Genomic DNA, 13,604 nt, shown 5'->3' on the forward strand with positions numbered 1-13,604 from the left:
CGATTTGTGACGATATAATAGAATATAAACTGCGCCTACATCATGTATCAACTACTTATCTTTACAACAACATTGAGCTCGACAAATATAACTGAAAATCTATTTTTCTATACTTCGTTGGATAGAACAAGAATTGATCGAGGTAATTATTTTTCATATAATAACTAATAGTTGCCATAAGCTACAAATAAAAAGCGTTTAATTAATAAGCGCTGCTCTTCAGCAGCAGATAATTCTGTTGCAATACTGCGACCAATCGTTGGTATTGCACAGAGGCAGCAAACATTTTAGCTGCATGAAACTATCGCGTGGTTATTCACGCAGTTTCAGATCGCAATCTTCCACTTCAACCTATAAACGGTTACAATTCTACTAACAAAGTTCTTTCTTTACACTGAAGTTCATATAAATGACAGCACATTTCAAGAAATAGATACAGTTGTTATGATCAACTAAAATCTAATACGACAGTAGTGACAAAGTACAATGTAGATGATATGCAAAGGCAATGAGAGTCTACAAGAACACAAAACTACATTATCAGAGAGCTTGAAACATTCCTAACAAGACTTTACGACTGGTGAGCCAACACGCAAATCACGCCGACTCTTCACCAAACCAACCAGCAGACCACGACAAACCATCACCAAACCAACCAGCAGACCACGACAAACCATCACCAAACCAACCAGCAGACCACGACAAACCATCAGCGACCCAACCAGCAGACCACGACAAACCATCACCTAACCCAACCAACAGACCACGACAAACCATCACCAAACCAAACAGCAAACCATCACCAAACCAACCAGCAGACCACGACAAACCATCACCAAACTTGATTATTGCCACTGAAAGCAGGAGCCCTACTTAGCAGCTCGTTTTGGAAAGCAGACATCAAACGTCATCAACAAAACGATGGCCAGGAAGGGAAATTTGCTGTACAAAAATTAGTTATTAATTTATTAAAAAATATATTATGAACCGGCAAAAGAGCGACTGAAAAAAATTGCAACTATACCATAGAGAATCAGAAAATGATGCAACTTTAAAGTGGCGAGAACATTTGCAGAATGACCCGGCAGAAAATATAGACAAAGACGACGATAAATATTGAGGAATATTGATAAAAGATTCCGACCTGCTAGAGGTTGTAAGATCTACGATGAACAATACACATACAGAGCTATATGAACCAATGTAATCAATGGGAAATAATGAAGCAAAGATCGTGCTTTAAGCAATTAGCGAAGATAGTGACTCCACTTTCCCTCAACGTACAATGGAAAGGAGTATCCAATAGAGTTTATAGATACTACGTAGATTCTATACTCTTTAGTCGTATTATCACTTATTCTGCACGTTTCAAATATCAATAGTTTATGTATATTCGTATTCTTCTTCTAGTTCATACATATTTTATTTACATGGAGAGTTTATATATAGCCGCGGAACTGATTTAACAATGTGAGTTTTCTCTCCTTCAGTGCATAATGTATTAGATGTGATATATTACGTGTTGCTGAAGCCCTCTAGGATGACCAGCAAAAAATTTCCTGACGATGTAAACGAATCGTTCTGCAGTGAAATTACTTATGGAGCTGAAATTTGAATTAGCAGAACTTATGAACTCAAATACGGCAAAAAAATTGAAGGGGCTATACGAAAAATAATAAAATAACGAGCTGCTGGTTCTCGCTCAACGGAATCACGGGAACGTGACCGATTCTTTTAACCCAAAATTTTTCTCCTTGTTTCTTTAGACGAACATATCACGACGCCTTGAAAAATTCACATATTTAATTCTGCATTCTTTTGATATCCAGTGTAAACCTGATATAGGCGAGAAAACAACATGCAAGTCTGATAATTTACAAAACAACGAGATTACGACTAATTATAACGTAAATTACTAGTGCAAATAACATCCAGGTAATAATATTGGCACATACTCTCATTGATGAAGACATATCAGATCGTAGGAGCGAGGTAGCTATTCCTCAACGTGGTTCTCACGTATCCAGTACAACAATTATTTATTTGCGGTCACGAAATCGTAGACATATTGCACATCGCGGACAAAAGCATGATGCAAAGTCATGGTTGCTCATAATTGATTGTGATGTAGAAGTTGAAATTGATTGACATGACGCCAGCGCTTCAGGTCTGCCTTCAGACCATGGGCACTTCAGCAGCAGCAGCAGCAGCACTTCAGAAGCCCAGTCGCGCCATAGCCATTTGGCGGCGCAGCTTCCCAACCTCCCAGTACATTTCGTGAGCTGTGAAGTCAATTAAAATTAAATAAAGCTAAATATAAACAATAATACCGAATGGCCGTCAATAATTAAGAATGGCCGTCGCACTCGGAAATTGAATTAAATAAAACTAAATCACAACAATAATACTGCTTTAAGAATGGCCGTCGCACTCTGAAAGTGATCAAGAGCGACATCGTTGCGAAACTAATTTGACTCTAGCAGAATGAATATATAAATACGATATAACTAATTTATTGAAGGTAAATCAACTGGAAAGTATTGATTGGTAACAATAAACTGAAATTATATCAGGGAGTTGGAAGTAGCATTTTGTAAGAAGTATATGAAATAGAAGTACAATATCTTCAAAAAATACCTGAGCTTTTGACAAGGCCTTGCTTGATGTAGCGAAGGTAGTTCAAGAAGTCGCACACAGCAATTATCTGAAAGTAAAAGAATGATTTCAATCATCAGAACAACTCAAGCCTTGCTTGGGAAAGGAAACAATCATTTTCACAATTCAATTAATAGATAAAAAACAAATTGTAAATAATTGTAGGAATAACTTATAAGCCATGATTAACGAAGCATAGTGAGTTAAAAGAAAATCAATTCATTTCCAGCATCACAGTGCAATAAATTCATTTCCAGCATACAGTGCAATAAAAAAAACAATGAACGTAGCAAACTCACACTGTTTCTACTCATTTCTTTATTTTCAGCCAATATATATGTAGTTTTCCAGCGAGTCTTAAGACTAGCTCTGACCAAGCCATACCCTGTTCCTAGCTGTGACTAAGCCATACCCTGTTCCTAGCTGTGAACAAGCTATACCCTGTTCCTAGCTCTGCCCAAGCCATACCCTGTTCCTAGCTCTGAACAAGCCATACCCTGTTCCAAGCTCTGAACAAGCCATACCCTGTTCCTAGCTCTGACTAAGCCATACCCTGTTCCTAGCTCTGACCAAGCCATACCCTGTTCCTAGCTGTGACCAAGCCATACCCTGTTCCTGGCGAGCTGGGATATGTAGTACCAGGTGTGTGGTTCATGGCAGCCCAGGCGGAAGCGGTACTTGCAGTAACGAGCCACGTCCAGCAGCACACATTTCCTGAACGACATGAAAGAATCACACCACAAATAGGGCAATTACTACAACTACTTTCTTCCATAAACAAATTAATAATCTTATATTTATTACAAATACGACAAAAGAATTGATCAGGAATGTGAAGCATACAAGGCGACTAGCTAATTAATTATAAGAAATTGATTAAAGATAATCTTGTGATACTTGAGGGAATAAATAGTACTTGCGTTTAATGCAACGATGAGAATTTATATGCTCATATTTTTAAGAATTTGATGAATATTTAAATGTTTAGTAACCTTTGACTAGTGGTAGATTGACTTGACATAGAATGGTCATAATGATATTACACTAATTTGATTGAAGCTCAAGAATTACGTTCACTGAAATCATCTATGATACTTCAGTTGCTGTCTTCGCATTTTATTTTGAAATTCATACATTTAAAAATAGAAACATTTTTGTTACAACTCATGCGCTAATCAACTGCTTAAAAGTAACAATATTTTCTAACTAAATTTCACAAAATAACTCTAAACAAACAGTACCATAGTAAAACAACAATGGAGAAGAGAGGTAGGAAAAAAAGTTTATCCCTTTCACGGGTAAGTTACCATATATGATCACTTGATATCGCGTCACAAAAAGCCTCACCACGGCTTCCTGTTTGATTTTGAGGCATCCTTATAATGCCTCAGTCAATCCCTAATTATCTGACCATCATTCTATCTATAGCATCACCAGCTGCAAAGTCCACAAATTGAAATATGAGCATTTAAATGAAGGTTTTGACTCGGACGATGGAATTGATGCTCTTTCCGCATTTTCTTCAAAAGGTGGAAGTATCAATATATATATTTATTTATTTTGGCAACTTGATTAAATTTAATTAAATTAAATTTTTATGTTTCTAACTTTTCATTTGCATAAACTGAATTTTAATTATAAAGAAAAATTTTTGTACTGATCGCATTTATTGAATTCTTCAAGTGAGATTTAAACCTTCAATAGGCAAAATTTGCAAAAATTCATAGAAATAAATATATTGTATAATACTTCTTACTTTCTTGAAATGGTTTCTGAAATTTTAATTTCTGGATATTTCAATGCTTGCCCGCTAAAGGGTTAAGCTGTCTTGACATGAATAAAGTGGCATGCAGGATGAGGAGCATGGCATTACAAGGGCCATGCACAAAATTTCGGCAAAACAACTGCATTTTCCAATGCACAACAAGAACTCATAAACCATCAACAATCTAAGTGGGGTTTTAAGTAAGCCAGAATCATTGATTTTATTATTAATGGATAGATTTAACAACTATTACTTTCAGATTCTGGTTCTGAGGTTTGAATGAAATTTCACATCTTCCCAAGAAAGTCTCGAGGATATTTCAATAAAGTAGGCAATGGAGCAAACTGCTCTTCAATTAGCCAACAAGTTAAATAAAAACGAACACCACATGCAAATGAGAATAAAAGATTTTATGCGTTGGCATCAAGAAATATGAACAAATCCTTCACTATGAATCACACGGCCTAGTGTAACTATGGCAAAATCAGCCAGCAGTGTCAGGGGCGTATCAGGGTCAGAAGATCATCAGGGATGCATTTTCAATTAAAAATTATTCAAAGTTTATAAAGAACTCAATGTTTTGCATTATATGTATCCAAAATAGAAGGATTTAGAATGTAAAAAAAGTGTCAGCCCGATTATAAGACGAGATCTTGATTGAAATTATCTGTTGGAATGACATTTCGAAAAACTCGCCTACTCTAGGGAACTTAAAGGTAGACATCACAAGTTAGGGTCAAGCACGAAAATGTAAACGAAATAAAACCTGGTCACGTCCGGGTGAGCTCTGCAAGAAAGAAGAGAAAGTGATCACGTGAGTGAAGTGCGAAGGTGAAGTAGGTAAAGTTGAACAGCTTTTAATTGCTTAACTTACTACAGCCCAAGTCTTTATAGCTCAGACACAACTCAAATATTGAGTACAAAACCCTAGTAAGTGGTCTGTGGGCACTGGACAGTAAAAACGATCAATGACTCGGTTAGTGCCCAACGTAATCACTACATTTGTCAAGCGAGTTTCAGGTGAAAAATTAAATGAAAATCATTGCCACACCATTAAATGAAAAATGATTTTCATTTAATTTCCTGCTTAGAAGGAGTTCCAAAGAGTTTAAGGATTATTATTTGGCATGGTGAATAGTTCGCACGTCTCTACAGTTGCCGGTGTCCGGTGCTTTTCATGCAGTGTAAGAACTCGTTACTCAAAGCGATGCACACACCGACACAAATGTTTCATGGCCCAGGAAAAAGACAGTACGTAAATGGTTACTCACGCTGCGGCGGCGTGCTGGTGTCGCACATTAAGCTCCTCAATGAAAAGCTCATTCTCTTGCACAGCCTTGAGCACGGCGTGGCTCAGTGTGGTGTTCGCAAAGTTCATGCATAAGTTGATGTCTTCTTCATACACGCGCCGCATGAAAGCTGAAGATGCAGGGTTCATGTCGCCGTTCTGCGTCCACGCAACAAACTCGCGGTGGCAGACTGGATCAACCTAAGATTAAAAAATATAACTCAGTACTCACTGCTGTGAGTGACAGAGAGCGCATTTTCTAATCGACGAAAACGTGAAGTCACGGACGGACAGACAGACGGACGGACAGACGGACATGGCGAGCATAATAGTGCATTTTTTCCATAAATGAGAAAATGCGCTAAAAATGAGCAAAGAATAATACTAAAGGCTACTTTAATTAGTCACTCATTCGTTTTTCTTGAAATCGATTCTTATAGAATATTTAATAAAAAAATACCCCATGATAATCCTAGAACGAGCAAGACTAGCTCTTGAGAACTTCAATGATGTGGAAAAACATACTGAATTTCTGTCCAATAAATAGTAAATCATATCAAGTTCAATATTATCACATCAAGTTCAACATACGAGTGAATGAAGTTTTACAAATAGAGTAATCATCTTCTGATATTGAATCAATATTTAAGCTGTGAAAGGAGAGTGTGATTAAAGATTTCATGCCAGCTCTTAATTTTGAAACTTTCTTTGGATGAGCTACAACAGCTGGTGACAAAGCACGGTAGTAGAATTTTGTGGTAAAAAATTTACATGGGATCTCACAATAACCCAGCACGTCGATTGGAATTATCTGTAAAAATTATAACTTCTCAACTATCAAACATAGACATCTGCAATGATAATTTTGTACAATTAAATCTTATTCCAAAGGTATTTTAGTAATTTGATGATGACTTTTTCACTGGAGCATTTCTCACCTCCCAAGCATCACAGTCGACTACAGAGGGCTGTCGCAGGTCACCGTCAGCAGTATGGGCCAAGGCTCCCTTGAAGGGGGATGAGGGCGGCGTGATGTCTCTTCCGTATTTCAAGTCAAAATCAGAAGGCGACTTTTTGTGACCGCGATGGAAGAGACGCAATCCTGAAAATAAAAATTGAGCTGATTGGAAGGATTTAATATTGTAAGGGGTCCGCCCACATTTCTGTATAAGACTTTTCCCTTCAATTCCATCATTTCAACCAGTGTGGGTCTTCTGAATAAAATTGTCGACCCTATTCTCCCACACTGAGCAGGTAAGCTAGTTTATAGGCATAATGCAATACACGTGTCTTAGTATTTATTTGGATACAGCTATAGATGTTTGAAATTTTGCTTGAATAATAAAACTACGTAAAGATAAATAAATATGATCCCAATGATATTAATTTAGGCTTGTATCTTGATCTTGAACGGGTCAGCTCTTTAGGACTGAACCTTGTCCCACGAGTTCACTTATAACATTATCTGTTATACTTGCTCGTATTACTTCTGCTTTCAGCCTGTAACGTTTATCGTAGTTTATAAAGCAACCTGCCTAATTGACTTCGTTTTGCACACCACCCCTAAATAATGTTTCGAACTAACGTTCCCTGAAAAATATATTAAGAAGCTCAAAAAGTCCTTGATTGGTTAATGACATTGCCGATTAAAGTGATTAGAGCAAAATTAATTTGATAATATCAGTGTACACATTCTTGTATTTTACATGAACTATCAACAATATGCAAATATTTTCACCAAAGAATTACATTTTTCGAGATCAATTACCTTAAAAAATCAAGTTTGAACATTAAAACCAGGTTCAGCACACAACACTTAATAAAATGATTTTGCTAAATATAGGTTTTTTCACCTGCTGAAGAAGAGGAGTTGCCATTGGCCGACGACGACAACATGATCGCAGGCGCTGACTTGGCATCAGCTGAGGGAACTGCACAGGCAGCACTGCCTCCAACTGCAGCTCCTCTGCTGCAGCTGCTTGACAGTTGCGAGTGAAGGTGAAGATTGGGAGCAGCAGGGGTTGATGTCATCACCTGTGGAAGAAAACAATCACTGAAACAAGTACCTATGTAGTTGGGCGTGCTATGCAACATGTCATGATATAGTTAATACAGAGAAAGTGGTAGACACGAAATTCTTTCATTCTGAGACATTATTGTAGCTAGAAAATTTCCACTAATTTTTATCCTCTCATTCCAGTGTGCATCAGAATTGATTAATTATTAAAAAAAATGCTTACCATACATATATAGGTATTCATAATCTGATTTTTTAGCCAAGATTGCTTACCTCACAAGCGTGTTCTCACCATAGCTTTGAGTGCAGTGACTTCTCCTGACAATACATCAACAGCCATCTTTGCCTCTTTCAGGCTCTTCTCAGCACCAGCAGCTCTCTGATTGGCACAGCTAACCATCTTGTGTGCTTCCTGGAAAAAAGGTTTAAAAATTTATTTATCAGGACAATGAAGCATTGAAAACCAGGTTGGTTCAGAATGGCAGAAAGAACTTCAACTTGTGGAGGGCCTGATGATAAAAAAAGGCTTCAGAAAACATTAAAAATATTTGGAAAGTTCACTTGGTGGTTCTTGTTAAGAAATTGAAAGCAATGTTCATGTAGTGATGAGATGATAATAAAGTATTCATAAATAAATGCAAAATCAGAAGCAATATATTTTTTAATTAAATTAAGAGTTTAATTGATACTTTAATGCTTTTAATAACTAACTTTCTCACCTGAAACAAGTTTGCTGTAAGTTCTTGTAGTTCATTCTCAACCTCTCCTCGGATTTCTGTGAGATTTTGTATCTCATGCTTCTGCTTCTGCAACTCCTGTTGTAGCTCAGCAACTCTGTTACTGTGTGCATTACAGCAGACACATGCAGTGGTGCTTTGTAAACAAACTGTTTCACAAATAGTACTTTGGCAGTCCTCTTCACACTTATTGGAGGATCTATTGCCTGCAGTACCAGAAGTATTACCACTACAAGATGGCTGTGGGCTCTCTTTGGGTAAATCAACTGATGGATCTGAAGTTTCATCACATTCACAACTTATTGGCATGTAACCATTCATCTCATGATAGCTATCATCATCTTCATTGTCACTTTCAAATGTTGCTCTCCATTGCCATTTTTCTGGAGTTCCATGGTCATTATCAGCATCATTGCCTCCAAAGTTATTATTTACAGATGAACTATTATTATTAATATTGCATTCACTGTCCATTTTAATTGGTGTGAAACTATTATTAGCAGTTTTTGTGTCAGTATTGGATGAACTAACATTTGTTCTTCCTTTGATACACTCTTGAACAATTTCTAGTTCCTTTTGAGAATTAACTTCATTATTTTCTGGATCGCGAGCATGAGCAGACTCACTCGGCAACATTTCTAAACAAACTTGTTCAGAACAGAGAATAGGTGGAGAAGGTTCTGATGTTGTGTTAGAAGAAGGCAAGTCATTTTTCTTCACTTGAGCTGGTGCAGCAGAGCTGGTGCTCTTCATTGCAGCAGCAACATAGGCTTCCACATCAGCAGCATTGTTATGCTGTTGCAAAATCTTAGCATTTTGGGGCTGGCTCAATAAAATATCAGGATTGTAAGCTGGTCCAATCTGCCCCTCAGGAGTGAGACCTTGAGCAGCCATCACGTGACATTTCAGGGCAGTCACTCGTGCTCTTACACCCCAATGCCAGCTCTCTCCTACTTCAGGAGCTCCTTCTCCCATGGTGTCTCTTGATGGTTAGAACTGTAATGAAATGAGCAACATAAGAATCTTTAAACAAATACACAAAAAATCATAGATTATATAGATCATAAGTCATTTTGGAGAAAAGGCTTAGTTGGCAATCCTGACATAGCCCCAAATTCTTTAAAAGCTCTATTTTGAGGTATTTTTACATCAAGAGACAGGCATCCAAGAAAATTTCTTTTTATACCAGCTAAATTGCAGTACGGTAGTGCAACGAAAACTTCTTGCATATTACTAAAATTTTGTGGGTCAATATTGAAAAGATAAATTTTTGAAACCTTAAGTATATGGCAACCTGATTGTGCACTTTTGTTGACAATTAGATAGGAGATACGGTAACACTAGGGAGTAGGGCTTATCTCGTATCTAATTGGGTATAAGCTAGTCATGAATCAGACAAAAATGTTCTTGCTTGTGGTTAATTTTTAGTCATTCTTAAGTGGCCAGAATTACAATTTGTAGAAAACATTAGTATTTTTCTTAGACAGATTTTTCTGACAACTGCTGTCAATACCTATAATGTGGCCACAGCCGCTGCCCAGCATGCATCTTGTTTTGGTCTAAATCCAGCTGACATTCCCTGTTCAGGATGAACAATCTGACCCTATTGGCCAACTGCAACTCAATGTAGGAAAAACTAACAACTAAGGATCAAAAAGCACTATCAGGGTGCACCCTGCATGCTGGTGCTAGTAAAAAAATCTCAAAATCTGCTTGAAACATCATCTGTTTCAAAACTGGTATGAGCAGTAAAGTCCAATATTACCTTGAAAAGTGATGTTTTTACATTGTTGAGAGTTTAATTGATACTTTAATGCTTTTAATAACTAACTTTCTCACCTGAAACAAGTTTGCTGTAAGTTCTTGTAGTTCATTCTCAACCTCTCCTCGGATTTCTGTGAGATTTTGTATCTCATGCTTCTGCTTCTGCAACTCCTGTTGTAGCTCAGCAACTCTGTTACTGTGTGCATTACAGCAGACACATGCAGTGGTGCTTTGTAAACAAACTGTTTCACAAATAGTACTTTGGCAGTCTTCTTCACACTTATTGGAGGATCTATTGCCTGCAGTACCAGAAGTATTACCACTACAAGATGGCTGTGGGCTCTCTTTGGGTAAATCAACTGATGGATCTGAAGTTTCATCACATTCACAACTTATTGGCATATAACCATTCATCTCATGATAGCTATCATCATCTTCATTGTCACTTTCAAATGTTGCTCTCCATTGCCATTTTTCTGGAGTTCCATGGTCATTATCAGCATCATTGCCTCCAAAGTTATTATTTACAGATGAACTATTATTATTAATATTGCATTCACTGTCCATTTTAATTGGTGTGAAACTATTATTAGCAGTTTTTGTGTCAGTATTGGATGAACTAACATTTGTTCTTCCTTTGATACACTCTTGAACAATTTCTAGTTCCTTTTGAGAATTAACTTCATTATTTTCTGGATCGCGAGCATGAGCAGACTCACTCGGCAACATTTCTAAACAAACTTGTTCAGAACAGAGAATAGGTGGAGAAGGTTCTGATGTTGTGTTAGAAGAAGGCAAGTCATTTTTCTTCACTTGAGCTGGTGCAGCAGAGCTGGTGCTCTTCATTGCAGCAGCAACATAGGCTTCCACATCAGCAGCATTGTTATGCTGTTGCAAAATCTTAGCATTTTGGGGCTGGCTCAATAAAATATCAGGATTGTAAGCTGGTCCAATCTGCCCCTCAGGAGTGAGACCTTGAGCAGCCATCACGTGACATTTCAGGGCAGTCACTCGTGCTCTTACGCCCCAATGCCAGCTCTCTCCTACTTCAGGAGCTCCTTCTCCCATGGTGTCTCTTGATGGTTAGAACTGTAATGAAATGAGCAACATAAGAATCTTTAAACAAATACACAAAAAATCATAGATTATATAGATCATAAGTCATTTTGGAGAAAAGGCTTAGTTGGCAATCCTGACATAGCCCCAAATTCTTTAAAAGCTCTATTTTGAGGTATTTTTACATCAAGAGACAGGCATCCAAGAAAATTTCTTTTTATACCAGCTAAATTGCAGTACGGTAGTGCAACGAAAACTTCTTGCATATTACTAAAATTTTGTGGGTCAATATTGAAAAGATAAATTTTTGAAACCTTAAGTATATGACAACCTGATTGTGCACTTTTGTTGACAATTATATAGGAGATACGGTAACACTAGGGAGTAGGGCTTATCTCGTATCTAATTGGGTATAAGCTAGTCATGAATCAGACAAAAATGTTCTTGCTTGTGGTTAATTTTTAGTCATTCTTAAGTGGCCAGAATTACAATTTGTAGAAAACATTAGTATTTTTCTTAGACAGATTTTTCTGACAACTGCTGTCAATACCTATAATGTGGCCACAGCCGCTGCCCAGCATGCATCTTGTTTTGGTCTAAATCCAGCTGACATTCCCTGTTCAGGATGAACAATCTGACCCTATTGGCCAACTGCAACTCAATGTAGGAAAAACTAACAACTAAGGATCAAAAAGCACTATCAGGGTGCACCCTGCATGCTGGTGCTAGTAAAAAAATCTCAAAATCTGCTTGAAACATCATCTGTTTCAAAACTGGTATGAGCAGTAAAGTCCAATATTACCTTGAAAAGTGATGTTTTTACATTGTTGCAAAACTATGATAGACTATAATAATACTATAGACCAGTTTAAACTTGAAAATCAGTGTTTATGTTTATTAAAATTTACAATGTGGAGCTAGTTAGACTCTTGTATTGTTTTTTTTTCATTTGAGATAAGATGAGACAATAAGTTTGTCTTGGTTAGAAATAAAAACCAAGACAATTATCAGCACTCCATGGAAATTCTGGGACAATACCAAGAACAGAGGACATGTCCCAGTTGAAATAGGAGATTTAAACTTCCTTGACTTTCCATCTTTTTCAACATTCACTAGTTAATCCTCAATTCTCATTATGTAATTTGAAAGATGAATCATGTCAGACATTAGCCTATCTGATTAACATTGTGTCTGTTTATGAAGCTTCAGATATATTAAACTAAACTCCGATATATTAAACGAACTAACTAAATATGATATTTCCTATTGCCCATTTAGCAAATTTGATGTCACAGAGTGAAATTGAAAATGTACTAACTAGCCTAATTGACAGAATGACAGTAACTGTCACTCTGTCAGAAATGATCATTGGGCAGCAATATTCTTGAAAATCACCAGAAAAACAATAATTTTTACCTACCATTTTAGAAAACATAAGTCTGGACTCTGATATTGGAGCCAACTCAGCCAAGTCAGGCGTCAGCCAAATTACCTGTGAGGCTGTGCGCTGTGCCTGAGCACTAACTGACTAAGGTCTAAACTGAACTCTAAGGTAATGTTTGTTAGTTATTCTTTATTTCTCAGTTATAGCGGATAGCCTATAGGTTGTCAACTCTAAATTTGGTGATAAAGATTAAAGCATATTGCTTAACTGTGTGGCGTGTGCAATCGTGCATTATCATCAAAAATCTCCAATTTGCAGCTAATCAATGCCTTCAGAGACTTAGATGAGAGTCGTGAGCTAAGATCTTGCGACTTAAGAAATACCTTGCTTTAGACTGGCTACAACAACGGTCAAGTTGTTAACGGGCGAACAACCGAACAAGCGAGTCCGCTACACTACAAGCAGAAGCAATCAAGATCATTAAAAATTGAAGTTACTCACGTCGATTACTTCATTATGTTTTATTTTCTCCCGTTCGACTCTACAGTTGTGAGCACACCGTTGTATTGTCTTGTCATTCATTTGTCAATATCAATGATGATAAATCAGCATTTTCGAGCTTTGCTTTTGTATCTTGGTAGCCTTTCACTCAGCAAATTACTTTCCGAATGACGCTTTCTAAAACTCGGATATTTGCCCACAAAAAGAGAAATTCATGTACATCAAAAGCAAGTGGCAGTGCAGTAAATGGGAATCCTTTTTAACGGTAATGCACAATTAATTAATAAGTAGATAATATAATGCAACAAACTGAAATTCATCCTATGAAATAGTTAACGTGTTACCCATTAGATGTCGAACTTTTAGGCCGAACACTCCATTAAAAGTTTGATGGTAGTGCAAATCATATCAGCGAGTTCCTGACATGGCATTATCCT

General features: G+C 37.1%; 1 protein-coding gene across 6 annotated transcripts; it reads right to left on the reverse strand.

Moving 5' to 3' along the window:
* Window position 1: 1 nt before the first annotated feature.
* LOC108679122 (rab-3A-interacting protein) lies at window positions 2-13,325 on the reverse strand. Of its 6 annotated transcripts, none has more exons than XR_001931353.2 (11): window positions 13,168-13,325; window positions 10,302-11,315; window positions 8,018-8,137; window positions 7,562-7,742; window positions 6,647-6,810; window positions 5,692-5,909; window positions 5,187-5,207; window positions 3,264-3,369; window positions 2,638-2,704; window positions 804-2,282; window positions 2-746 (listed from the first exon to the last, which is right to left on the reverse strand). XR_001931353.2 is itself a non-coding variant. In XM_018167702.2 (10 exons), the coding sequence occupies exons 2-10, from the start codon at window positions 11,292-11,294 to the stop codon at window positions 2,215-2,217; spliced, it is 1,938 nt and encodes a 645-aa protein (XP_018023191.1). In that variant the 5' UTR covers window positions 11,295-11,315; window positions 13,168-13,325; the 3' UTR covers window positions 2-2,214. The 6 variants fall into 6 exon arrangements, 4 of the variants coding, with proteins under 4 accessions (XP_018023191.1, XP_047740483.1, XP_018023193.1 ...); XR_007157164.1 differs by having other exon boundaries at window positions 2-608; window positions 675-2,282; XM_018167702.2 differs by having other exon boundaries at window positions 2-2,282.
* Between the last annotated feature and the right edge of the window lie 279 nt (window positions 13,326-13,604).

The sequence above is a fragment of the Hyalella azteca genome, unplaced genomic scaffold (assembly GCF_000764305.2).
Source record: "Hyalella azteca isolate HAZT.00-mixed unplaced genomic scaffold, Hazt_2.0.2 contig15466, whole genome shotgun sequence".
NCBI classification, from domain to species: Eukaryota; Metazoa; Arthropoda; class Malacostraca; order Amphipoda; family Hyalellidae; genus Hyalella; species Hyalella azteca.